The sequence below is a fragment of the Chrysochloris asiatica genome, unplaced genomic scaffold, assembly GCF_000296735.1.
Source record: "Chrysochloris asiatica unplaced genomic scaffold, ChrAsi1.0 scaffold00003, whole genome shotgun sequence".
Classification (NCBI taxonomy): domain Eukaryota; kingdom Metazoa; phylum Chordata; class Mammalia; order Afrosoricida; family Chrysochloridae; genus Chrysochloris; species Chrysochloris asiatica.
Window position 1 is genome coordinate 43,918,050 of NW_006408521.1, and position 27,906 is coordinate 43,945,955.

At 45.2% G+C, this 27,906-nt stretch overlaps 1 protein-coding gene across 1 annotated transcript in view; it reads right to left on the minus strand.

The window, feature by feature from the left end:
* The window catches only part of ABLIM1 (actin binding LIM protein 1), a 256,621-nt gene that overhangs the window by 107,386 nt on the left and 121,329 nt on the right, over positions 1 to 27,906 (minus strand). Inside the window, exons 5-6 of the mRNA XM_006831376.1 lie at positions 15,049 to 15,175; positions 12,921 to 13,014 (exon numbers count right to left, since the gene is read on the minus strand). Coding sequence (XP_006831439.1) covers positions 12,921 to 13,014; positions 15,049 to 15,175 — 221 coding nt within the window. The remainder of the gene's footprint in view (positions 1 to 12,920; positions 13,015 to 15,048; positions 15,176 to 27,906) is intronic.

Consider the following 27,906-nt stretch of genomic DNA (forward strand, 5'->3'; position numbering starts at 1 on the left):
GACAGCACTTAACAACAACAACAACAGATGCCTGGTAAAAGGTAACAGGAAGTACTTGTTCAAAGAACTGCCAATTGAATTTACAAGAATACTGTATGTAACGGTCAAGTGATTTAAGAAATGATCAAACGGAAGCCGGAGCAGGTCTGTCGTGTGTTTGCAATAATCATCTGCATCAACATTTGAGAGAGAACATCATGATTCCCTCATTGTTTTTGTCTAAACGAAAGGGAAAACATTTCTTGCGGGTCCTGTGTCAGACCTGTCACAGGTGATTCATTTATTAGAAGAATAATCACACTGAGCGGTATTATTATCCAGATTTTACAGCCGATGATGCTGAGGCTCAAGTCTGTGCAACTTGGCAACTATTACTTAGCTCCCCAGTGAGGCTACTGAGTTTCTGGGCAAATGGTTAACACACTCAGCAGCTAACTGGAAGGCAGGTGATTTCAGAAGGGTCTTGAAATGGGCTCACACATAACAACTGTGAGGAGGGAGCAGGATCAGGCAGGGCTACGCTCTGTTGTGTGTCGGTTGCGATGAGTTGGAACCAACTCGACAGCACCTGGCAACAACAGAGGGGTCTTGAAATTAAAGTCTGGGGATCTAGTTCCAGAATGTGAGCCGTCGGAAACCCCATGAAGCACAATTCTACTCTGACACACCTGGGGTCACCGTGAGTCGGCGTCAGCTAGTTTTAATTGTGAAAGCTGGAATCAAAATCTGGGGCATTTGTCTGCATCAGCTTTTTAGGTAATTCATTTTATTTCTACTGTTGTTGAGTCTATACAGAACAGAACACACACCAATTCAGCACGTCTACATGAACAATTCAGTGCCATTGATGACAGACTGAGTTGTCCAACCATCTGAGTGAGGATGGTTCTCCTGCATTCACATGCACCCACTGCTCCCTAAGTTTCTGGTCTAATCTTTTGAGTTTCTGTTGTTAATTTAGATAGACCCTAAAAAAGCACAATGCTCAATCAAGGCAGACATTCTGTACTAATTAAGCTAAATTATTGTTTGGTTTTAAGAAGACCTCAGGAGACAGTTTAAAGATGACCTGAGGACAACAGTTTCAGGGGTTCATCCCATCTCTGTGACTCCAGAAAGTCTGGATTCCATGAGAATTCCTGTGTGTGTTCTTTCACTTCCATTAAGACCACATCAAGCTCAAAATTTCCAGATTCCGTTTATGTTCACAAGATGCCTGCAACTTCCTGCTGATTATTAACTATTAAAATAGATAGTTTATAAACAGTTTCCATTTGCAAGCCCATTCCAAAGTTTCCTGTTGTTTGGAGGAAATTATTATACCAGTTCTTTAAGCTGGACTTGATGGTTACTAGCTCTAACCCCCCACCCCTCCTGACTAGCTGGCAAGCTATAAGCAGCCCATCTGCTGGAGCTGGCACAGGGTTCTCTTTAAGGTTGGATGTCAGGGGGTGCAGGAAGAAAGAACAGTTGGGTGTAAAACAAAGGAGGAGGGGAGGCATTGTGTGCCAGCTGGCCTCTAGGGCTGCGTCACCCCTGGACCTTGTGGAAACTCTCACCTCCTTATTTCAAGGAAGCTGTGCTCAGAACTGAAGCTGTCCTGGTGAGGGAGATCTCTGAAGGTGCTCTTTCTTAACCACTAGGTAAACACATGCTGACAGAGGCCAAGTGGACCAAAGCTGAAGGACCACCTTTCGTTCAAATTATGGTGGTAGGAGCTAGAGACAGATGAGTTCAGAGGGTAGTCATGAGGTAGATCAGAGGCCCCACTCAGCTTCCAGGAGAAAAGCCAGATAGACAGGTTCAGAAGCTACCATGTGACTTTCCAGCCACCATCAGCCAAATGAAGGACCAGGCTGTTTTGATAGGGATGGTGTGTTTCAGGTATAGAAAGGATCCAGGTGAGCCCATAAAAGCCAATCTGCCTCATAATTAAGCTAAAGTAATATGAATCTTAGCATAGTGGTTACGAATCGGGCTGCGAACCTTAAGGTCAGCTGTTTGAAACACCAGCCGCTCCGCAGGAGAAAGATAAGGCTTTCTGCGCCTGTAAAGATTTACAGCCTTGGAAACCCTGTACAGGATCGCTATGGGTCGGAACCGACTTGACGACACTTAACAACAACAACAATATAAATCTGCAATAAAAATATTTTAAAATTTTTTTAAATTTTACAACCTATTTATGAGAAAGATTTGAAATGAAAAATTCATATTAGGCAATTATTATGCATAATTATGATTATGTTATTATGTGTGTAATGAAACCAAACAGTAAAATCAAATTTAACATGCGTAAAGCCAATCAAGGAATCCTGGTGTGGTGCTGTGGGTTAAGGGTTAATGTGCCAGACTGCAAAGCTGTTTGGACTGCAAGGTCGGCAGTTCAAACTCACCAGCTACTCCTCGGAAACCATATACAGGGTCGCTATGGGTCAGAATCAACTTGATGACACTTAACAACAAAGCCAATCAAACAAACAAGGTAAGAAAGAAGGGATGAGATTTCAGCAATGGCAAATGGACAGAAAGTTCTCCCTCTCTTCTCCTTGTACCCAGACATCCCTCCAAACCCACAGCCAACTGCTTTCTGATAATCGTTAAGAAGCTCTTTTAAACTGAGGGCATTTACCATGTCTACCTGGGACTTGGCCCTCACACTATGGGAGGATGCACATTGTCTTTCTGCCAAAGGTTAAACTCTGTGTGTGTCCCACAAAGAGAAACTCATGGGTATCAAGCCAGTCCAAACTCAGAGCAACCCTGTAAGACACAGGAGAACTGCCCCACAGGATTTCCAGGGTCTTTATGGGTCGGAACCAACTCAATGGCACTTAACCACCACCTTTACAGAACAGACTGCCACAATGTTCTCCTGCAAAGCAGCTGGTGGGTTAGTACAGCTGGTGAGTTAGTATTGGACCACAATATCTCCCTTGTTCTGTCAAGAGAAGGGCTGGAAATGATCTTGGAACCACTGAAGAAGTCTCTGTTAGGGCACGTGGGGCACCTAGCAATCAGTGACTTACAAGATAGGGCACGATGTTCCCTTTTACGTTTATAATAGTAAAAGATATGACAGAGCCAAGGATGGGATGAGCAGGAGACACAGAAGGGGAAATGTTTGGTACTCTGAGCCCAAGAGGAAACAAACACATGAGCCTTCCTGAGACCAAGGATGGGTTGGAACTCAGAGAGTAGAAAGGATGTTCCTGAATGGTGCAAACCGTTTACCTGCTTGGTTGCTAAATGAAAAGTTAGAGGTTTGAGTTTCCCCAGGGGTACCTTGGAAGAAAGAACTGGTGATCCACTCCCACAAAATCAGTCATTGACAATCCTCTGAAGAGCAGTTCTACTCTGACACACATGGGGTTGCTATGAGTCAGAATCAACTTGATGGCAACCGTTTTTTGTTTTGTTTTGTTTTGTTGTTTTGTTTCGTTTTGCAGGGTCTACACTTCTGTGCCACCCAGACAGTGGTTAGATCAGGAGAACCATCCCTTTGCTTTGCTGAGAGGATAATTTGTGTTGGCAGGCTGCTGCTTGGCTGTTGGATCCCTGCCAGTTGTGTAGCTCAACCTCACCACACAGTACCACTGAGAGGCTCTGAAGATGCTGCAATAGTCCTGGGTTCTCAGAGACCTGGGGACCCCCTGGCGCTAACAGGAGGCATCATTTTAGGCTTGGGTACCTATTACTTGTAGAAATGTGAGTCTCTCTCTGAAAACAAAATCAAGTCTTTCATTTTCTTTGTGGTCTCCCATAATGGTCCACCAGCATTTGCTCAATAACATCCATCTCTCTGGAAGAATCCCATTCTCCCTGTTGGCTCTCTAGTCTTCCTCTTTCAAGTAATTCACTAGCAACAAGCTAACCTCTCTGATGCCAGATGCAAGAAGCAAAATGCCTTCTTAGTTCAAGAGAAATCCAAATTGTTTCAAATGGTCATTTCCAGAAAGGGAATTCCTTTCATTTGGTAAGAAAAAAAGCCCACACAGAATAATCCTATATACAAATGAGGGTCGCACTCCTGGTGTGGTGCTGTAGGATAAACACTGGATTGCCAACCACAAGGTCAGTCATGCAAACTTATTAGCTGCTCCTCAGCACTTAACATATTTTGTGTTATGTACAGTGGAGTCGGTTCCGACTCATAGCGACCCTGTACAAGGTTTCCGAGGCTGTAAATCTTTACAGGAGCAGAAAGCCTCATGTTTCTCCCACGGAACAGCTGGTAGTTTCGAACCGCTGACGCTGAGGTTAGCAGCCCAATTCGTAACCACTATACTACCAGAGCTCCTTAACAACAATAATTAGGGTTAGGGTTTTGTGTCTGTGTACTGTTGAATCAGTTCTGGCTCATAGCGACCCTGTATAAGGTTTCCAAAGAGCAGGTGGTGAGTTTGAAACATCAACCTTGCAGTTCAAACCAACCTTACAAGCCACTGCTGACCCTACAGCACCACACCAGGAATCAGTTGTTGCTGTTTTAAGTGCCAGTGAGTCATTCCCGACTCATACGGACCCTGTATAGGATTTCCAAGAAGCACCTGGTGGATTTGAACTACTGATCTTATGATCTGAAGTCCAGTGGTGACCCTACAATGCCAAACCAGGAGTCCTCTGAGTTACAGCTAGGGTTATTTAAATTCGATCTTCCACTGATTCACTTCTACTTCTTTACTCTTTCAGTATATTATCTATTTCTGAAGTTTCAGTGTTAATCTTCTGACTTTTTCATTGTTGTTTGTGTATGGTTCCCAGTTTTTTCATTTATATTGTCAGTTTGTTTCTTGAATTGGTCTATAGGTTTTTCCCCTATGTTTTCCTTGATTTCACCTGCAGTTTTCTTGATCATTCTCTCAATCTGTTGAATTTGTCTAATTGACATTATTTTACATTCCTTATCAGGTAGTTTGGATACCATTTCTTGTGTTATATTTTCTGACTCTGTATTTTGGACACTGGTTTGAGGCCCTCTGTCTTGTTTCTTTGTGTAAACCGGAAGTGTCTGTTTTCTCTGAAACATTGGTGTCATATTTATACTGAACTGATATTTGTACACTGGTGTGTTCTCAGGTACTCATCACCTGTCTCCTGAAGAATACAGTAAAGATCAGAAGCGTGAAAGCAGTTCCGTTTGCTGTTTATGTAGCGGAGTTCAAGGTGAGGCCTTGCACCTGCAGAAGTAATCAGCCTTGTGTGCATTTCCCCTGTGTGCATTTACCACAGTGGGGTTTTTCTGTGTGCACAGTTCCCCCTAGAATCCTTTCATTTGTGCTGACAGAAAATAGGGTGATTTTCCCACAAATATCATATCTTTACCACTTGTGAACAGTACACTGTTGCCCTGACAACACATTTTGCTTTGCACTAATGTCTGAGACAGGAGATAACTTTGGGTGAATCGTAGAGATTTTCACCAAGCATTTATCACACCATTGTGCTTATTCCTTAGTGGGCCATTCCCCAATCTGTTAACAATATTGGTCATTCTTCACATATAAAATGCTGTAACCAACATATCATAACCCGTATGTTAAATTTAAACTTGTTTATTTTCCAACAGTGGGAAAATTTTACATCAGTCAATTCACACTTGACAGTCTACAGTATACAGTACATTAAGACACAGGTGGAAATGAATCCTTAAATGAACACACTCAGCATTTCTCAAGCTGAAAGAACTAAAGAAAAAAAAAAAAATCAAGCTTTGAGTTGAAATATTGGAGGATCCTATGGGCAAAATCAGAGTCCTGGTGTGGGGTTGTGGGTTAATGCATTGGACTGCAAAGTCAGTTTGAACTGCAGGTTGGCGGTTCAAGCTCACCAGCTTCTCCTTGGAAACCCTATACAGGGTCACTATGGGTCGGAATCCATGTCTTTGAATTCTGGTGTTAAAGAGTATTGACTCGCACATGGACTGCCCCAAGAGTGAATGTGTCTGTCTTGAAAAGGGTAGACCCTGAATGCTCTACCGCCAGTCCTTGGAGAAGGAGATCATGCTTGGTAGAGTGTTAGCAAACAAGAGGAAGACGCTCAATGAGACGGAATGACACATGGTTGCAACAAAGGACTCAAACACAACAACTACTGTGAGGCTGGTGCAGAGCCGGCAGCGTTGTGTTCTGTCGTACACAGTGTTGCTGCGAGTCAGAACTAAATCTATAGCACTTAACAACAACACTGGAATGGACTTTATTTCATCAAGAGTAGTAAATGTTGGTCCTTGAGAGCAAGTTTTGTGAGAAATACATTATTTGTTTTCTGTGGTGATGCTCCCCAGGGAGACCATGAAAGAGAGAGGAGTGGGAGAGGAAGAGGGAGAGGGAAGGAGAGAGCGAGTGTGTGTGTGTGTGTGTGTGTGTATTTCCATATCTCCTGGGATTCAAAAGACCTGGGTTCTAATCTTGATTTTGTTACTAATTAGCCCTAAATTCCCAGAGTGTAATAGCCTCATCAGTAAATTCAAGCCAGTAGTAACGACCTGAACCTCTTAACAAGTGTATTATGAAAATGAATATTTATGAGACCACATGCAAATATTGAAAATATTTCAGAAAGGCTGGGTTTTACGGTGGGTATCTGTTGGTACATGTGAGGAGGCTTCAAGGGAAAGTTCCACTATTTTTTATTCCAATTTTCCACAGACTTTTTGAAGACCCCCTCCCTTACAGACCATCTCAATATATCTTAGTGGCCCTCTAAGATCAGTTAAATCGATCCTTTTCCCTTTCTTGAGCCTCAGTACATATTTGGGTCACAATTAAGTGGAAAAGATGATAAAAGTCCTCTGAGTACAATGAGAATGAGATGAACGCAATTCGTTTTCTGCATAAACATGGCTGATTCTTGCTTTGTATGTATATGATGCACACAAGAAAAGAAACAGGGAGCTGGCTTTTCAGTGGGCCCTTTGCAAATTTCACTTTTAGTGGTGACAGGAAGATTCTTTGTCATACAAGTGTCAAGGGATAACCCATGTTTTCTCTCACTAGCTAATAGGTCCACTCATTGCTTTCAGCCATTACAGCCTAACATGCTTAAAATAACCACACTAGAAAGGAAGCAGGAGATAAGGGCCTCCATTTAAAAAATGAGTTCGTTTCACTACAATAGCATAAACATTTATCCCTAGGTTTTGTAGGAAAGCGGTGTTTTAATCCATCTAAAAGCAAAACTAAAGCATCGCAGACAGATTTTAACCCATCAGTGTGCCAAGGAGGAAGATTTGATTGGGTCATATTGTGATTCCATTTCCTAAGCTCCAGGAGTTCAAAAGGAGGGGTCTTCTGAATCCTCCCCTCCAGGCTAACAGCTACAGGCAGGACAAGGGGCCATGGAAGGCACTAACGGCTTTCGAGAGGGCTCACCAAGGGCTCCGTTTGCAGGTGTCTTTCTTACACTGTGCAGCACGCAGGCTTATGCTGACCATTTGGGACACCATGGCAGAAACTGACGCCATTGCCCAGTAAGTGCCACACCCAGGAGACACGCACTTCCAACCCTTGGAGTCCTAGGCACAGTGAGGTGAGGAAGACAGGAAAGGGAAAGTCTGTGAGACTGAGACCAGGGAAGGGAAAGCCTTAGGGAGAAGAGCACAAAACAAAATTCTCCCCAGGGGCAGTCAGGTAGGTGCCTCCTCAGAGGAAGCAGAGACCCTGGGATGAGAACTTCAGTCTTGAATGAATCAATGGAGCCCCCCGAGGGGAAGGAGACTGTTTCCAGACAGCTCAGGACACTAGGAGAAAGGGAAGCCCATCCTCAGTCTGTGGGGTGTGGGCGAGCAGTCTGAGACTGGGGCGGGGGATGCGGAGTAGCCCCTTTTCCTTCACCCTCAAAGCTTCTGTTTTCAGCTTGATAAGTGTTTATTTATTTTTAATCCCTGCTATCTTCCTTGTGGAACTACACTGTTGCTGATGATAAACTCCTGACTTCGGTTTTCTTTCTTTATGAAGTTGCCAGGTAAAAGGCTACACCCAGAGAAGGGTGTTTTCTGGAATCACAGGTCTCCAAGACCTGTGGTGTAAGGAAAGTCATCCCCCAGAAAAGTCCCTCACATCTTCTGGCATTTGGGACCTAAACCTAAAGTCTTCTGCAGCTTCCTGTTACCACCAGACTGTTAACCTACAGACAGGAGGGGGAGGGGTGTTTCAGAGGAAACTTTAGCGATGGGATGGAGATAGAAGGGTGTTGGCAATTTTAAGCATCTCACACTAATTGCTTCTGGACTCCTTAATTAGGAAGCAGACTGTAAATATCTTCAGAATGTTCCTGCATGTATAGGTTAATTAGCATACGCTTTTGAAGATGTACTATTTATGGCCATAACTCCTTACAAAGAAAATCTTGCTAAAGGAAGCCAAACTGAAGACAAATCGTGATAACACTACACTTTGATTGTAGCAATTGTATACTCATGTGCGTATACTAAAGGCCAGTCTCCAGAAAAATCTCTCCCAAGAAAAGGACTCCTGGTCCTGACACCTCAAACCCACAACATAGCCTCCAATCCACAACAAAGCCTCCAATCCACAACACAGCCTCCAATCCACAACACAGCCTCCAATCCACAACATAGCCTCCAATCCACAACAGTCCCGATCTCAGAGCCTCAGAGACAATGTAGCTATGGGACTCAATCAGCCCAGCACTTAGATTTTACATAAACAGTTCATTCCTGTTATCTGGAGCACTTTATTCTGACGTGCTAGTCTGTTCCGACTTATAGCATAGGGTTTCCACAGTGGCTGGTGGGTTTGAACCACCAAACTTGTGGTCAGCAGTCCAGTGCTTATCCTACAGCACCAAAAAATCACTGCAAACACTGAATGAGTAAATGATGAACCAATGCCCCTAGGGGAGACGTTAGCTTAGGTTCCTGTGTGCCTCTGGTCACCACATTTTCATCGTATGATTAATATGCAACCTTGTCTTATGTGTGCTTCCATTTATTTTTGTCCAGCTTACTCTACCTTTTTTTAAAAAAAAAAAAATTTTAATGTTTTTATTGTGAATTCTGTGATTGTTTACATGGGGGAACATTAGCTTTACATTCATCCTATCATATTTTGTTTCATTGCAGTGATTACAATCCCTTCTATTCATCATCAAACAACTAAAGGGTACAACCCACAAGCCTGTCTGTCATCTGTGTATTTTCATTTAAAGATACCTGGTGTGATGACGCTGTGGGTTAATGCGCTGGATTGCCAAGTTGGTTTGAAGCACAAGGTTGGCAGTTCAAGTTCACCAACTGTTCTTTGGAAACCCTATACAGGGTTGCTATGGGTCATAACTGACTCACCAGCACTTAACAACAACAACAATTGTTAGATATTGTTGATTTGTTAACAGAGCTCGTGGCAGAAGTTGTCTTTACTATAACTCATGGCGGAGTGAGGCCTAGCTAACATGCATTTTCTTTAGAAGGCACATCACAGCCTTGTGCTCAGGAACACCAGACAGTGCTTGGGGTTCGTTTTAAACAGTAAAATCAGCCCCCAAAGCTCAAAAATGTGAAACACGAGTCACTAAATTAGATCCCAAAGAGGACGCTTATTTACAGCATGAACACTTAGAGGCCAAGCGCCACCTATTTGACTTCAACTGGGAACGTACCTGGTCTCTCCACTCTGAGCATAGCTACAAAATTTCGGCAAGTCCTGATTCTGGAGTTACAAACACAGGCATACCTCACTTTACTGTGCATCAGAGACACTGCATTTTTAAAACAAATGGACAGTTTGAGGGACTCCTGTGATAAGCAAGTCTATTGATACCGTTCTCCTGACAACACATGCTCTGTTCACGTCTCTCTGTTCCACTTTGGTAATTCTCTCAATATTTCAAACTTTTTCATAATGGTGTCCTGGAATGGCACTATAGGATAAGCACTGGACTGATAACCACAAGGTCAGAGGTTCAAACCCAGCAGCGGCCCCTCGGAAACTCCATCCAGGGTAGCTATGGGTCAGAACAGACCCGATGGTACTTAAGAACAATTGAGCACAGTGGCTCCGCAGGATAAGCACTGGACTGTGAACCACAAGGTCAGCAGTTTGAATCCACCAGCCACTCCTCAGCAAACAGCTGAGGCTTTCTACTCCTTCAAAGATTCACAGCCTCAGAAACCCTATACAGGGTCGCTACGACTCCACGGGGCTTTAACAGCATTGAGTTACGGACTGGGCACCTTGGTGTTAACTACTTGAGACAAGGAGCTGAATAAAGCACAGGGAAGACTGTGAAGATGGCACTGAGCTGGCAGTGCTTCACACTGTGGGAACCGACACAACACCACCTAACAACAGCAACAACTCAAGATGAATTAAATCAGAGGGGGGAAACGTCAGGAACACAGTATTTACAATCACAGTATGTCTCCAGCAATGGGGTCAGAGAAGGAAGGGTGAAGGAGGGTGGGGTGTGTGGGGACCAGCCCTGTTCTACACTGTAGCCCAGCCAGACTGACTCATGAGCTGTCCTATGTCAGCTGATAACCTTGCAGGACACATTTTTCTCTGTCACACCCATCTGGAGGGACGTGCCAGTCGGGTGGATCTTGACTCTAAGGCTGACCTGGGGACAAATGACTCCCAGGACTCCCAGCTCTGAAAGTCTTCACCCATAACACAACGGCCTTTCCTGAAACCTGAAGCCAGTTTGGTGCGAGGCCTTTATAGACCCAGTGAACTGGTCTTTAGGGGAAATACGTGGGCCTTGAAGGGGAAGAAAGAGGGTGGCCAGATGTTTCTTCAAAGGGGCAGATTCTTGGACCTAGCTGTATTTCAGTCCCTCCCACAGCTGTTGAAGTAAAATCAGAAGGTAATCAAGACACCAGTGCCTAGGCCTCACCCTTTGGCCTCCCAACTCTTTTCAGGAAGCACAACTCTGTGTGTGGACACAGGAGACGGCTGCTTCAAACTTGGGGACTATGTGGCGTCTCTTCCTTTGGCTGGAACATCTGGAAGACCCTACTGGTGTTTTTAATTTGTGTTGCAAAATGAAGTTTCCCAACCGCTCCCAACTCAACAGGTTTATTTCCACCCTACAAAGCAGCTCAAACTTGGAAGCCCCAGGGGAAATGCTGTGGGGTCCTACTCAGGGTTCCTTCTGAGACGAGCTCTCTGGAGCTCACTCAGGGGAGATGCAGGAGCGCCTCAGCTATGCATTTGGAGTGCTAGGACTTGACCACTTGACCGCTCAAGCTCCCAGGTGCCCTTTGAGTGAACCACCCATCTTCTCCAACAGCCTTCCTGGCCGCATGTGTCTCCTTGGTTAGAATGTTATCCTTGAGGTATACTAGGGCTGACTGTGAGAGCTATACTGGAAAGACATGGCAGACCCCTCTACTTTGACTTGTGTGTATGGAGGGTGGGAATCCACTTCTCAGCAAGTGGCACCAAAGTTTATACCCAGACTTGGGTAGCAGTCTCTGAACTCCTTTCTTCACACACAAGCCCAGCCGGTCCGATCATGTTGCATTCCTGCTATGAACCACTGCAGCGGCTCGTCATCACTCTGGGGACAAAGCCCACATTCCTGAGTGTGCCTTTTGAGGCGCTGGTGCTCTGAACCTCCCACATCTCCAGCACCATCCCCTCTCCCACCTCATGCTAGTGCCCTGGGGAGCGTGGGTTGTCCTCCCTCCTACAACACTCTACGTGGGGCCTAGAGGACAACATGACTGCCTTCCTCTCCCTCCTACCCACAGAGGTGGCCACCTCTGAATGTCAGCAAAGAAAGCAATGCGGACTCAGGGTGTGGCCATGGGAAATCCCTGAGAGAAAGCCCAGAGGTACCTCAGTGGGCTGCTAGGATTGATGTCTTTGTTTCTGAACTATGTCCTGTCAGGGAGTTTGGATGTGGTTCCATGGATTCTGTGCCCTGGTGTCTGATGGAGCGAGGTGACAAGATGTACAACCAGTCCCGATCCTACTTGCCTGGTTCCCTGACCTACCTCTGCTTGACACACCTTCTCCACCCTGAAATGTGAGACGGGGATGTGTCAACCTTTAAGTTTCCAGTCAGAACTGATTAACACCTCCCAGGCCTATAGAAAGGGAGGCAGAGGCTTCCTCTGAACTCTGGCCCATAATTCCACGGGTGGGCCCTCCAGCCCAGAGGCCGAAGCTGGTGGGGCAGTTGCTGAGGCAGCGCCAACAAAGTGCTCTGGCTTGAGGCTGTCACACCTCCACTGACAGGCTGCTCTGGGCCACTGGGTGTTCGCCCTCACACAGGATGTGGTTTTCTAAGGGTGGGGAGGGCTAGGCCTTCACCTCTCACCCACCCTTTCTTTCCTGAGCCTCGGTTCTGAGCCACTGCTCCCTGAGTCTACAAATGTGTGCACACTGTTCACATATCCACCTACACACATACCGACACCCCCAGACATCTGTACACACATCCCCACACACATCTACCTGTACCCACATGCCCATGTACACGTGAACACATATTCCTAAATACCTAACAGCACACATACCCACACACTTGTATACAACCCATACCTACACCAATACATGTATACACCCACACATGTACATACTTCTATACACACACCTGTACACACATGCATATACCATCCCTACATACACAAGCATATACACAGCTCTATCATTTTCTTCTCACTTCAAACTCCTTAAAAATAAAAATGGTTTAATTTCAATTTTTCTCCTACTTAACCCCCCAATAGACGCTTATCACTCTTCTTTTCCCCGCTTAAACTTTCCTTCATTCTAATTTCCGCACAGGCTCCTGAGTGCCCATGAGGGCAGCGCTCAGCTCTAAGGCCTCAGTCATCTATGGCCACTGTCTTTCCTTCTGGGGAGGACGAAGGGTGGGAGAGCTGGGAAAGCAGGTGCTCCTGCGTTGCTGAGGATGATGGCAGCGTTGAAGGGCGCCCATCAGTCACTTACCTCCAGGACTTTTCCAGTGATAAACTGGTGACAGGCTTCACATTTCACCCCAAAGAGCCCCTGGTAGTCCTTCTCGCAATATGGAGCACCATCCCTGCAAGACAGAAATCCATTCAGATCCCCAAAGGAGAGGTGGAAAGTGGGAAGACCCTGGACCCACACTTCTCTGTGTCTGTTCCACAGATGGTAGAAGAATGCATGCCCCCTACAGCCCGGCAATAACATGCCTGGTTATGGGGCCAGACCTGACCGAACCCCATGAACCCAAATGATGCAGAGGGCGTGCTTGGTTCACCCCGCCACAAAGACACAATGATGGAGTCTCCTCATAATTCCCACATGGCTTCTACCTCTCCAGCTCACTAGCAATTCTCTTTCACAACCCACCCACATGGGATGCAGGTAAGTCTAAGTGTTTGTCAATCTGTGAGGAGGCCCAAACACTTCCTTCTCCCCCATTTCCTCAGGTTCTTCTCCTCCAGCCTCAGGCAAACTCCTCAATTTACCTCAGAGTGCAGCAAACACACTGTGTGTGTGTCCCTTGTGTGAAGTAACGTTAAAAAGCACGACTTTGGACTGAGGAGTTATTGACTCCTGTAAAAGCAGGTGTAAAAGCTGGGCATTTCTTTCTTCTACTTTGCCTCTGCCTCAAACGCACCTGGGAACTCTCTTTTGCTTCCTAACACAGGCGTTTCAGCTTCTCCCTCCAACCACCCCTACCCTGTACCATCCTTTGAGTCAATCCAGACTCACAGCAAGACTGCATCTTCATGAGAGCAGTCAGCCTCAGCATTCCTCCACGGAGCAAGCCGCCGGCCATGTAACCCACAGCACCACAGTGCTCTGGCTTTACCCTGCACCGATGGGATTATAGGCTCTAGGAGGTGGGACCCACACTACTCTTTTGTTCGTTGCATTGTAATTTTAAAATAAAATTTATTTAATTTTGGAAAAATGGGTGAAACATCCATCTGGCTGGGGAGATTTTTTAAAGCATAAAAAGGAATAAAGTGGAAAATTCTCCCTTGTTCTCCATCCGATTCCTCCTGCTCACTCCTTCCTCCCCAACTCAAAAGGTAGCCCTGTAACTAGGTTTTCTACATTAAAAAAAAAAAATCTCCATGAGCCACTACCACTCTGAATATTACCCACAAGTCTTAGCTGGAGGACTGTATTTCCCATTGGTCAGAGAGGCACCATGCCTGGGCCCAGAGTGGTCTAGGAGGTAAAACCATGGTTGAGGTTTAGGCAAAGGGTTACTGGCTCCAAAATGGGGATAAATGCAGCAAAATTAAAATCATTAAATGTTTAATTGGCTAAGAAGCATAGCACAACACTACGTCTTTGCCACTAACTGTCAAATTACCAGTCCCAGTTCCCTTTAAGTCGATCTGACTCATGGTGACCCATGTGTGTCAGAGTAGACCTGGGCTCCACAGAGTTTGCAATAGTTGACTTTTCAGAAGAAGATCACCAGACTTTCTTCTAAGGTGAATGAGCACTCTATGGTAGGCAGCTGAGTCATTAACCATTTACGGACTCCAATTGTTAAATTAGGTAACTGTCAACATTTCATTAAATTTACCAAACAGCTAATCTCACTTTCATAGTCTATTCCAACTCTTGGTGACCCTTTTGTTATTGTTGTTGTTAAGTGCCACTGAGTCGACACTGACCCATAGCAACCCTGTATAGGGTTTCTGAGGAGCAGCTGGTGAGCTTGAACCGCCAACCTTGCAGTTCAAACGGCTTTGCAGTCTGGCGCATTAACCCATAGCGCCATACCAGGACTCCCCCTAGAGGACAGAAAAACACTGTTCTCTAGGGTTTTGAGACTATAAATCTTCACGTGAGCAGAGAGCCTCATCTTTCTCCTGCAGGGCTTGAACCACCAACCTTGTGGTTTAGCAGCCCGATGCTTAGCCCATGGTGTCACCAGGGCTCCTTTCATTAAATGTACAGTAGCCACTTTCAAAAGCAGAAGAATACAATTGTTTTCACAAGTTGTTGTTTTTAACTAGCCGAAGGCATTCATACTGATGGTGGTAATCAAGGGAAACTCAGGGTATGTTCTGGCTGTGGGGTGGGGAACCTTACAGGACCTGGACCCGTGACCCCAGCTCCTTACTTGCTGATGTACTCGCCGGTCAAGACCTTCCCACACGACTTGCACTTGAAACAGCCTAAGTGCCATTGCTTATCCAGTGCCAGCAACGCCTGCCCATTCTTGATGTCTCGTCCACAGCCAGCGCAGTCTGGAAAAGAGCAGCCGCCAGCAGAGTTATGAGACCCACGCGTCTGCTTCGCGAAATCCAGGCACAAAGACCAACTTTAAGCCCCAGTGCGCAATCTTTATAGGCTCCAAAAGCATTCGCTGAAGCGTCACTTTATTCTGGCTTCTTTGTGTGCACCAACTCCATCCCAGCAAAGCCTCCCATGGCCCATCCTCACACAGCGCATGCTTTGGTAGATCCAAGGCAATGGGGATGTCTTTTGCCTACTTACTTCCTTGAGGGTTATTTAAACATCCTCTGAGCTTTGACCCCACCCTATGGTACCATAGATGACAAACCCGGCAATGTGCTTCCATAAAGATTACAGCCAAGAAAACCCCATGGAGCAGTTTGACTCTTAACAGATGCGGTCACTATGAGTCAGAAGGAACTTCACAGCAACAGGTTTAGGGTTTGCTTTGTTTTGTTTGTAAGTTCCAGCTGGACCCGAGGACATTTGTGTTCTTGTTTCCTGTCTGTGACTTTTAAAAAAGTTTGCCTAGACCTTCATTAATGGATGGCACATGTGGACAGTTGAGTGTCCCTGAAACCCTGCCCATGAAGCTAGTTTTTTATAACTGAGATTAGTTCTACTTCCCTTGTCCACCCAGACCAACTGAATGACCCCCAATGTTATAGCTTTCAGTTTTCCTTTGGTGAGCTCGGGTACACAGAATGAAGGAGAGAGTATTTATTACTCATGGTGAATCCAAAAGTCTGGTCCTAAACCTTCACCGCACACCTGTCAGTTAGCCGGCAACCCAGGCCAGTGACTCACTATTCTGGTTTCCTCCTGTGAAAAACATGCTCTGAGTGTCGACCTCAAACCTCCAGACAAAGATTCGGTGAAAGAATCTGCTTTGCACTGTCCTTGGCACCCAGGAAGTGGTTCTAGACATATTTACTGTCATTATTATCACCACTGTCACTATTATTGTAGCTATTCTGATTATGAAATACCTTCTTGCATCAGGGAAGTCGAGTATTTAAGAGCCCTGAAGAATGTTAGTCAGTCTGACCTCTTTGGAAAGTCTTTGCTATCTGCACACGTTTCCAATCGCGGTACCTGAGAAAGTGAACGTAAGTGCCGCTGGCAAACAGCCTGAGATACTCCCAGGTGTCCAAAAGGAATACTCAGAGAATAAAGTAAGGCTGGACAAGGTCTCTCTGTGGACATGTTTGGAGTAAGACAGAGACAGGGCCACACAGTACACAAAAGAGATTAAACACCTTTTCTTCTGACCACATCTGTGCCTGCCACTCCTTCACTAACAACATTGTAATTTGTTGTTGTTGCATACCATTGAATTGACTTTAAATGACATGTTGCTGTTGTGAGCCATTGAGCTGGTTCCTACTCTTAGCGACCCTGTGTAGGCTTTCCAAGGAGTGGCTTGTGGGTTTGAACTGCCGACCTTGGAGGAATCCTACAGCACCACAATGGGACTCCACAATGATATGATAGCTCAACTGCAATTCTCTTCTCGCTTCTCCTAGAAAAATGCAAGACCCCCCATTACGGACTTGTGCTTGCTTCTAGACAACATCCAATCCAGAACCACTCCTGCTCCTTTGAGTCCTCCCTAAAAATAGCCATAAGCGCCCCCATCTGAAAGCCCCCCACACGCCCCCTCCTATGTTCCTCTGGAGGTGTCCTCCCTCCCTGCCGCTAGCTAAATAAACCAAACCTTTTTTGACTCCAGGTGTGTTTCTGAGGAGCTTAAATCAATGGGCATGAACATACCTTTAGACCTAGCAATTTCATATCTAAGATATTATTTGTACAACAAATTTCCTGAGGAATACAGAGAAATACCTTTGAGCAAATCCCCTACAGCATTCTTTTTGTTATTTGTTGTTAGGTGCTGTGACCTGACCCTATGCACAAGAGAATGAAACACAGTCCAGTCAAGCGCCAATCTCACAATTGTTACGTTTGAGCCCATTGGTGCTGCCACTGCGTCAATCCATTTTGTTGGGTGGGTCTTCCTCTTTTTCCGCTGACCCTCCACTTTAACAAGCATGATGTTTGTCCCCAGCATTCTTACAGCACCCACAACTGAAAGCACTCTGCTGCTAACTGAAAGGTTGGTGGTTCGAACCAATCAGCTGTAACCTCTGTGGAGTTACAGGGTCTTACAGGGTGGCTGGGACTTGACAACTCATACCAACAACAGCCTAAAAATAGTGAGGTGGTGGTGGTGGTTGTTTGCTGTTGAGTTGGTTCAGACTCAGAGACCCTGAATAGGATTTCCAAGGCTGCAAATCTTTGCAGGAGCAGAAATCCTTATCTTTTTCCCATGGAGCGGCTGACGGATTCAAAATGCTGACCTTGCAGTTAGCAGCCCAACTCATAACCCACTATGCCACTGGGCCTCCTTAGTGGAATAGTTGTTGTTGTTAAGTGCCGTCGAGTCGGTTCTGACTCATAGCGACCCCAACAGGGTTTCCGAGGCTGTAAATCTTTACGGGAGCAGATCGCCTCATCTTTCTCCCGTGGAGCGGCTGGTAGTTTCGAACTGCGGACCTTGTGGTTCGCAGCCCGATTCATAACCACTACGCTACCAGAGCTCCTTATGTGGAATACTTGTTGTTAAAAAATGAAGTAGATTTGTGGGCCAACAGGGAAATACATCCAAAAACATTAAGTTTAAAAAGAAAAGAGTAAAGCGCTATACAAAGCATACCGAACCCAAACCCACTGTCGTTGAGTCAATTCTGACTCAGTGACCACGTAAGGCAGGGTACAACTGCCCCACGGGGCTTCCAAGGTTGCAACTCTTCACAGAAGCAGAAGGCCACATCTTTCGTCTATGGAGCAGCAGAGTTCAAACCAGCACTCTGGTTAACAGCCACGAGCTTTACCCACAGTACCACCCGGCGCCTACCATATGGTCTTTAGTGGGGAAATAGTAAAGGAAGGGACCCGTGTGGCTCTGTGCACATGCTTCTGTGAGTAGGGTATTTCTGGAAAAACAAAACCAGGAAATTCTTAAGTAGTGGTTCCCTCTGTGGAGGAAGTTGTTTTACTTCATATTCTTCTCTGTTTGAATTATTATTTTTTTTTAATACCATGGGAATGTAAGAAAACAATTTCAGATAATTTGAGTAAATAATCAAAGTATTTGAAAAGTTTAAAAAATTCTATCTGCTTTCTAAGTATTAAATATGACACATTAAAAGTTCTTACAGTGTTGTTGTTGTTAGGTGTTGTCAAGTCAGTTTTGATGATAACAGCCCTACGTACAACAGAACACAACACTGCCTGACCCGGTACCATCCTCAGACCACTGACCATTGTTGCAGCCTCACTGAGGGTCTTCATCTTTTTCCCAATCTTCTAAGTTACTAAGCATGACATCCTTCTCCAGGAACTGGCCCCTGCTAATAACACGTCCAGAATGTTCCCTTCTAAGGAGCACTCTGGCTATGCGTCTTCTAAGACGGATTTGTTTGTTTTTCTGGCAGTTTGTAGCATTTGTTGTTGTTGTTGTTGTTAAGTGCAGTTGAATTGGTTCCCATTGATACCGACCCTGTGTAGGATTTCCAAGGAGCGGCTGGTGGGTTTGAACCACCAACCTTGCGGTTAGCAGTCCAGTGATTATCCTATAGTGCCATACCAGGACTCCAGTCCATGACATAGCCCATTATAAACTGAGTGTGTATTTATACAGTCAAAAAAAGTGTCAACATTGTAGTAAAAGCTGAGGTTCATATCTCATTAAATGCTTACAGGAGATTTCACGTTGGGTAGATTACTATGAAACAAAGATGAAGGCCATGATTTTGTTGTTGTTGTTATGTGCCGTGGAGTCGGTTCCGACTCATAGCGACTCTGTACAGGGTTTCTGAGGCTATAAATCTTTACAGGAGCAGAACACCTCATCTTTCTCCTGCGGAACAGCTGGTAGTTTTGAACTGCTGACCCTGAGATTAGCAGCCCGATTCATAACCACTAAGCTACCAGAGCTCCTTGGAAGGCCATGCTACTTGCTTAGAAAATATGGTTTTTAAAGTGTACATCCATAGGGGCTAACATGAACTGCCAGTTTTTAATATAAATGGAACTGAAATTTTTCTTCCTGTTTAGATAAATCCCACTAGGTGGCAGCAAAGATCTAAATTAACAAGGAAGATGCTGGGTGACAATTTTTTAAGCGGAAAATAAATTCTAGAGATGGCTTTCCAGTTCTATAAATGGGGAGTGTCGGGCTCAGGGAGGCTGGAGGAGCTAGCCACGGTCTCCCTGCTATAAGAGCAGCACAGTCTAGAGAGATGGATGGTGTGGAGATGGTAGAAGTACGGGTTTTGGAGTCAAGAACTCTGGGACAAGTTACGCTCTGATCTTTCTCTCTTTCATCTGTGAAATATTGGTAATGCCCTCTGTAATGGTAACAGTTTTGAATCAACTTGACTAGGCCAGGATTTACAGAGGTTTGGCAGTTGGGATATGCTTATTCCCATGGTGAAGAAACCTACTACAGGCATAGTTAGCTCTATGATGAGTGGCTATGAGGAGCCAATCAATTAAAGGGAAACTTCCTTGTGGGTGTGGTCTGCTCCCAATACAATGGACAAGCAGGAGGGACGCTCTCTCTCTCTTCTGCTTAGCACCTGGGACTTTGCAATTGTGAGCCATTTCCTTAATAATAAACTTCTCTCTATATATACATATGGTGGTGGTGTATGTATATATATATATATATATATATATATATATATATATATATATATATATATATATATATATATACATATACATGTATATATTTCACCAGAGTCCTGGTGTGGCACTTCAGGGTAAACACCAATTGCAAGGTCTGTTTGAACTTCAAGGTTGGTGGTTCAGTTCACCAGCTGCTCCTCAGAAACCCTATATGGGGTTGCTATGAATCAGAAACGACATGAAGGCACTTTAATGATAACAACGTGTTTCATGGTTTGCTTTTCTAGAAAACCCAGCCTAAGACATTGTGAAGTGCTTTGCACAACACTTAGAACACTTGGTACATGCTGAGTACTCTGCAAAGCAGTCCCCCTTTTCCTTGGATGGTGGGGGTGTTAAGTGCCATTGAGTCAGTTCCGACTCACAGTGGCGCTATATAGGGTTTCCAAGGAGCAGTTGACACACTTGAGCTGCCAACCTGTGGTTAGCAGTCCAGAGCTTACCATACCACACCAGGACTCCTTTCTTTGTTGTTGTTGCTGTTGTTAAGTGCCTTCGAGTCAGATCTGACTCATAGCAACCCTGTAGAGGGTTTCCAAGGAGCAACTGGTGAGTTTGAACCGCCAATCTTGCAGTTCAAACTGACCTTGCGGTTGAGTGCTTAACCTATAGCACCAAACCAGGACTCCCTTTTCTTTGGCTATTGTTGTTGTTGAGTACCTTCAAGTCGGTTCTGACCCATAGCAAACCTGTATAGGGTTTTCAAGATGCATCTGGTGAGCTTGAACCACCAACCTGCGGTTCAAAGCAACTTGGCAGTCCAATGTATGAACCTACAGAGCCACACTAGAAATTAGATTTCTTGGCTCTAACTCTTGCTCTCTTTGCAAGTACATTCATGCCCATATATCCCAAAGCTATGAAAGCTACTTAGACACAACTGAGGAAGAATGATGTCCCATATGACCATTAGTCACAAAGGGCTTGCTATGGGCCAGGCACTATGTGTGGAGGCTTTCATTGATTATAAACAATAAGCATGTTTTGGTACCAGTTAGTCTTTACCTGGTGTGGTGCTGTAGAATAAACATGTGACTATTAACTGCAAGGCCAGTGGTTCAAATCTTCCAGCCACTCCTTGGAAACCCTATATATGGTAACTTTGAGTCAGAACCGGCTCTCCAGCACTTAACAACAACAACAACGTCTTCACAGTCCTCCCAGTCAAAGTGTCTTCCCAGCAGATCACATAGGTGGTATCTTATACCTAAGGAGCACTGATGGGGTCAACGTTGGGTTACTAACCCAAAGGCCATTGGCTTGACCTCACAAGCCACTCCCTAGTCTGCTTCTGTAAAAGTTTACAGCCGGAAACCCTACGGAGCCTCTCTGGTCCCCACTGCTCTGCAAAGTGCCCTGTGGAAGGCAGTGCCCCATGGAAGGGGATGCTCTGTGATGGTTTTGATCATCTTTTTCAAAGAAACAAAAGTCACATAATGCCAGCCAGTTGGTAAAGTTGGGCTGGAGGTAGCAGCTGAGGTGGGCTCTCCTTCATCTTGAACCTTAAGACTAAGATCACACAAATCAACAAGACCACCTTCTAGAAAATGGAACACTGGTTCCCACCAGTTAACACAGTATATTATGGTATATTCCACAGGGCTTACCCAGGAATCTCTAGACAGGACCATATTCTTCATGCTGGTAAAGGTGGAAAAGATGTAGAGAGAAAACAGTCATGCTGGATAAAGTCCCCCTTGCCATGTTCTGGAAAGAACAAAATGTCCTATTCCCTATCTTCATGGTTTTCAGCTGTTGAGAAAAACGTTTCCACATCACTGAAGCAGCTGCTGATAAATATAGAAAGTTGGTGATTGTCACTGGAATTCTCCTCAGTCTGAAATAGGTGAATACAGAGCAGTATCAAGGAAACAAAATCCACTAGCAGCTTGCCAATATTCCACCAAAGAAAAATGGTGACCAAGTGAAACAAAATAAACAAACACAACCCCTTAAACACTTGGTCCCTTCATTCTTGATACCACGAGCCAAGAAAAGCTACTCAAGTTAAACTAACATCCAAGTATACACCTGGTACCATACTGACATCATTCTATTTAAAGGCAATAAATGTCCTTCAGAACAAGGATCCAGTCTGCTTTAATATCTGCCCCCCCGCCCCTTGGGCACAGGGCCATGGACACCTGGGCTTCAAAGGTATTTAAGTTGATGGGGACTTAGGGCTCTCTCTCGGGAAGGAAACTGGTGTTCTCGAGCTAAGAGAGAGGCCGCTTCTTGCACTATACTTACGTTCCTGTCAGTCCGGATACCTATGTGGGTCTTAAGAACTATTTCTGCCTTCTTGGAATTTCCCGTTTGGGAAGAGTAAGGGCCAAAAATGTCATACTCTGAGAAGACGCCACTTGAAAAAGACGGCTGAAAACACAGAGCTATAGAAAAGACAAAGGCCTTCATATCTGTGTGGTAATGAAGTTCCCATGCACCCAGCCTTCCATGTATGGAATCACTGATGGCAGCTGTCACTACCCTTCAGACTCCCTGGGTGGTACAAGTAGTTAGCACACTAGGCTGCTAACTGAAAGGTGGTAGGATCGAGTCCACCCAGAGGCACCTTGGAAGAGAGACATGGTGATTTACTTCCAAAAGATCAGCTGTTGAAAATCCTGTGGAGCACAGTTCTGCTCTGACACACATAAGGTTGCCATGACTTGGAGTTGGTGCCACAGCTGGTTTTTGGTTAACCACCATTCAGAGCAGCTATGTGTGTATGATCCAAGCTTCACTAGGAATTTTTGGCCAGGGTTTCATAGTTAAAGAGAATGGTTATAAATAAGCCATTTTCCAAAGAAGCATGCTAGAAGTAACTTTGCAGGATTTCCTACAGATGATCAACTATCAACCTCGACTGCTTGCCTACCTTCAGACAGAGATGAGAAAAGAACAGAAGAGAATCAGCAGGGGCTATGGACACAACCGGGCTGGTGTCTCACTCCCCCCTGCAATGAGAGGACCCTGCAGGGCAGGGAGACAGGCCAGGATGTTTACCAGGCAGGGCACTCACACTCTAGTGCTGCCATGAGACCCAAGAGAAGCTCGATGGAAGAGTACCTGGGACAAATGACTTGTGTTCTAGAGCTTCAGAGCATTCAAGAACATGTCTGAGCCAGTGGAGCTGTCCTTGCAGGCATAAGTGGGAACAGTATGAGGATGGTACCCATGGATGGTACCCAGGCCCAAGCATCCAGAGGGCTCACCTGAGAAAGCTGTCTGCCAAGGGAGGGGTCCAATTTTGCTAAGAGCATATAATGAGACTGAGAGCAGAAGCAAAGTCCAGGGAGGGGGCGGAGGCGGTTGAAGAAGGTTAGCCACAACTTGTCTGCTTCTGACAAGGACTTCACAGTGGGCCCCACAGAAAAAAATGTCACCAACCAAGATTAGCCGGAAGAGAATCATGCTATGCCAGTGTTATATTACCTGGTCTCTTCTTCCTCTTGTCTTCTGCCCCTGGCCAGACCTCACAGGAGCTACAAGTAGCCTGAGAAGGCAGCAGAGGAGTCACAGCAGAGGCTGGGCCCCCACCTCATTGTTGTTAGGGCTCACATTGGGTGGGGTCTGAGCAGGGAAGAGGAGGCAGCTCAGGAATGGATGTGCGATGAGAACGTTAGACCTGACTTATTTTTAGAGCTGACCATGACCCAGAAAGCTATGTGATCTACCTTAGATAGTCTTCAGGGATGGGGAACAGGGCTGGTATGTGATAATAAACATAGCAATAGAAAAAAATAAGGCTCTTCCTTGTTTTTGACCCCATATTCCACTCAATAACCCACCTGGGCAACTTACAGTGGTTAAAGACTGAGAAGTCAAAGAGACCTGGAGTCAAATCCCAACTGGGTCACTGCCCTGAGGGACCCTGGACAGGTTAGGTAACCCTGGGCTTCCGTTTTGTCATCTGCAAAATGGGTAGGTTCCAGGGTTGCCATGCTGATTAGAAAGAATGCAGGTGATCACCTAGCAGAGTGCAGAACACACGGTGAATACATAAGGCGCCTGCCAGTCCACCAATCCATAGTCACCTACATTTCACTCTTCTCCTTTAAAACAACGGTTCACCGTCAGCATCTGTGGAAGGTATTTTGGCTTCTCTGGCTTCATAATCCTCATCATGCTAACATCTTATATGACTCAGCTTGTAACTTTTGGAAGGTCGGAACATCTACTATTTCATTCCATCCCTAGGGCTTCCCCACTAGACTTGGCGGACAGTAATGACACACATCTTACAGACCAGAGAACATTTAGAACCACAGTGACCCTGAAGACCATCTGATGCATGCTTCATTTTATACCCGGGAAGCCAAGGCCCAGAGTGGGTCTGGGTTTTGCTGCACAGCTGCACTGCACCCAGACAGACCCTGAGCCTGCATATTCAGTCCTGCAGAGCACATGAAGCTGGGCCTTTCAAACCCACAGAGCTTCTTGGGGATTCAAACCCTCCCTCATGGGTTTGTTTCCATGGCTATTCCTCCATAAATGGGGGGAAATATGAACATGAGCTATTTACTGGAGGATAAAGAAGAGGTAAATAGAGAATTATTACCAAGGCTCTGTTGTTATTGTTGCTGTTAAATGCCATGAAGTCAGTTCTGACTCATAGTGACCCTGTATAGATTTCCAAGGAATGGATGGTGACCTTGAACCATGAACCTTGTGGTTCGAATTGACCTTGCAGTCCAGTGCTTTATCCCACAGTGCTATACCAGGACTCCTGCCAAAGTACTACACATTGTTAAAAGGGATCAGAGAGCAACTTTACTCATCAAATCGATGTGTGCTGAGATACTGTGATGTTCTAAAATAAAACAGCCACAGAGATTTAGGGACAGGTTAGAATGTTCCTTTCCTTTACTGTAAACTTTTTTTAAATTAAGAATTAAAAAAAAAAAAAATTCAAGCTTTCTGTGGGATCCTAAGAAGAGAAGCAGTGGCCCTAGAGATGGAAGCAGAGATGATGGCATGGAGAGAGAGAGCAGCTGAAGACTCTAGATCCAGGGAATGAGAAAGGCTGTATATCTCGGTGGGCAGGAGGCTGGTTTGCAGAGTATGCCCTTTGGTCATTTAAGCAAATATATATTCTCTGTGTGTTTCATGTACATAAAAAAAAAAAAATAAAGAGAGAGGGAATCGAGTCAAATATTGTTAACCGATGATGCATGGAGGGGATTGTAACCATTGCAATGAAACAAAATATGATTGGCTGAGTGCAAAACTGATGATCTGCCTCAATTCACAATAAAAGCTTTAAAAAAAAAAAGCTATATGTGAAGCCAGCAAAAGCCACAGAGGAAAAGAAAAATCAAGCTTTCTCTGAAATATGTTTTTGTTGTTGTTGTTAGGTGCCATCAAGTCGGTACTGACTCATAGCGACCTTATGCACAGCAGAATGAAACATTGCCTGATCCTGGGCCAACCTCACTACAGTTGCCACGTTTGAGTTCATCGATGCTGCCACTTGGCCAATCTATCTCATTGGGGCCTTCCTCTTTTTCTCTTATACCAAACATGATATCCTTCTCCAGCGACTGGTCCCTCCTGACAATACATTTAGAAATGAAATATGTTTTAGACATGATAAAAGATGAAAGAAGAGCTGTGTTTTTCATAAGTAAAGATGAGCACATAAGTGCATGGCTCTAATGCAGATGAAGAAGAAATAGAAACAGAAAGACCTTTCAGATTAAGTTTGTTTATTAATAGGCAGTGGAGACTCTATAAAACATTCAAGTGGGCTCCTTTAAATAGACTGTTAATTAGAGGCACTTCATCCCAGCCAGAACTCAATCCAAGGAGCTTCGAAGAAGAAAGCACAGTTAAGTTCCAGGGTTGGCTGAACTTGAGGTCCTGAGTCTCATGACATCTTATCTTGTCATTCAATTGTTCCTATAGCACTTGGGTTCCCCCACTATCTGTGTGATAAAATGGCAACAGTACCATGAGAAGAGCTGCTCTACCTAAAATAGAGAGAAAGAAGTGATAAAGGAAAAGAGCACTCTTGCTGTGAGTCAGGGTGTGCTGACCCACAGGGCTGACTTCATCACTAGGCTGCCACACATGTCAGATCAGCCTCGGACACATGGGTTCCTGAGTGCATACAGCTGTCTGGAGGTACTGGTGGCTGCCCACTGGTATTCTTCACTTTGTTAGGCTTTTTCCTCCATGGCGTCTGAGTGTCCACTGTCACACCTGAACTGACAACTTGCATCTGTGCTACCAGCTTGGACTCTGTAGGTCCTTGAGTTTGTAACTCAGATTTACAAACAAACTAGATTTTCTGCATTTATTGTTGGTAAGACTTGAGCCTACAGTTTCCAGATCTTCAGGGTATTGAGGGTCTAGGCATTTGAAAACCTTTTCTGGATCAAAAAGGCACCAACACTTGGTAGTGAAGAGCATCCATCTAGAAGTCGATATTGTGGAATGTCACCCTGCATCTTCATCTGGGCTGGACAATGTTTTCAGACCTGAAACCAGACATCTATGCACTGACGGATATTGACTGGCCACACCTGAACCACGCCCACTGCTGTAGCCTTGTTGTTGACAAGATACTGCTGACTCACAGCAGTCCTACAGAACAAAGCAGAACCGCCCCATGGACTTTCCAAGGAAGCAAATCTTTAGGGAAGCAGATTGTCACACGTCTTTCTTACATCACAGTCTTCTTCCACGGTTTCAACCACCAGCATTTTGATGAGCAGCTGGCTGTCTTAACCACTGTGCCACCAGAAGCCCTGTAACTCACTATAAGTTAAACTAAGTCACTGAAATGAGTTCACAATTTTCTTTTGTTAGCATGCCATGGCAAATACCATGGGTCCAGGGTCCACGTAAGAAAAGGCAGACAGGGAAAGAAACACAAAGAGAACCTGCCTATTTGCTAGGTTAAGCATACTTCAATAAATCATTTGAAAAATACTTTCTAACCTCTGAAATTCTATGCTAATGATCGCAATACGAGGTCACAAGACAGGGGGCTGGGTGGGGGGAGGCTGACCGTTCAGGTAGGTGCCATGTATTCCCACCTCCGACAACAGAAGCCACAGTGCTGTCCGTGTTTTGTCGCTCGGCTTCACTGAAAATGACCCCGGATTATTTGGAAAGGTTAACGTGGTGCCTGAGTATGTCACCCTGAACCAGACTTTCCGTAACCGCCGCATCCCAGTTTAGGTTAGTGGCCTGCTTTGCTCCGTCGGTGGCCACGGTGGAAACACAGTGAGTCAGCGCAGAGGACGATGGCCTGCTATTTTGAGCGAAGGTTCTTGCTGTCTTTGGAAAACAATGCTGCCCAGCAAACACGTCTTCCTGGGCCGTGATAGCAATATATCATCACCAGGAAAGTTGAAGACAGGCCCAGCTGCAGCTGTTTTCTAAGTCCTTGAAAATCTAATACCAAAACCCAAACCAAACTCACTGCCATCGAGTCGACTTGGCTTCATAGTGACCCAGCATAGGGCTTCCAAGGCTGTAAATCTTTACAGAGGTAGATGACTTCATCTTTCTCCCTCATGATGGAAGGTGGGTTTGAACTGCCAATCTTGTGGCTAGCAGTCAGTGCTTATCCAACAGTGCCACCAGAGCTCTTTCTATAATCTAACCTTTGGGTGCAAATCCTGTCCCTCCCCCTTTTAAGGTGTGCATCAAATATACTTGGAGGACTTCAGTTACTTTGGCTGTGTTGTTGTCGTACTGTGATGTGCAGTTAAGTCATTTCGACTCATAGTGATCCCTCAGAGGGTTTCCAAGGACCATCGACCTTGAAGTTTGCAGTCCACTGTTTATCCGACAGCACCACCCTAGAAGTCCACTTTGGCTATGTCGTTGTTGTTGTTAGGTGCCATCGAATCGGTACTGACTCATAGCGACCCTATGTACAATAGAATGAAATACTGCCGGGTCCTGGGCCAACCTATCGTTGCCACGCTTGAGCCCATTGATGCTGCCACTTTGCCAATCCATCTTCCTGGGG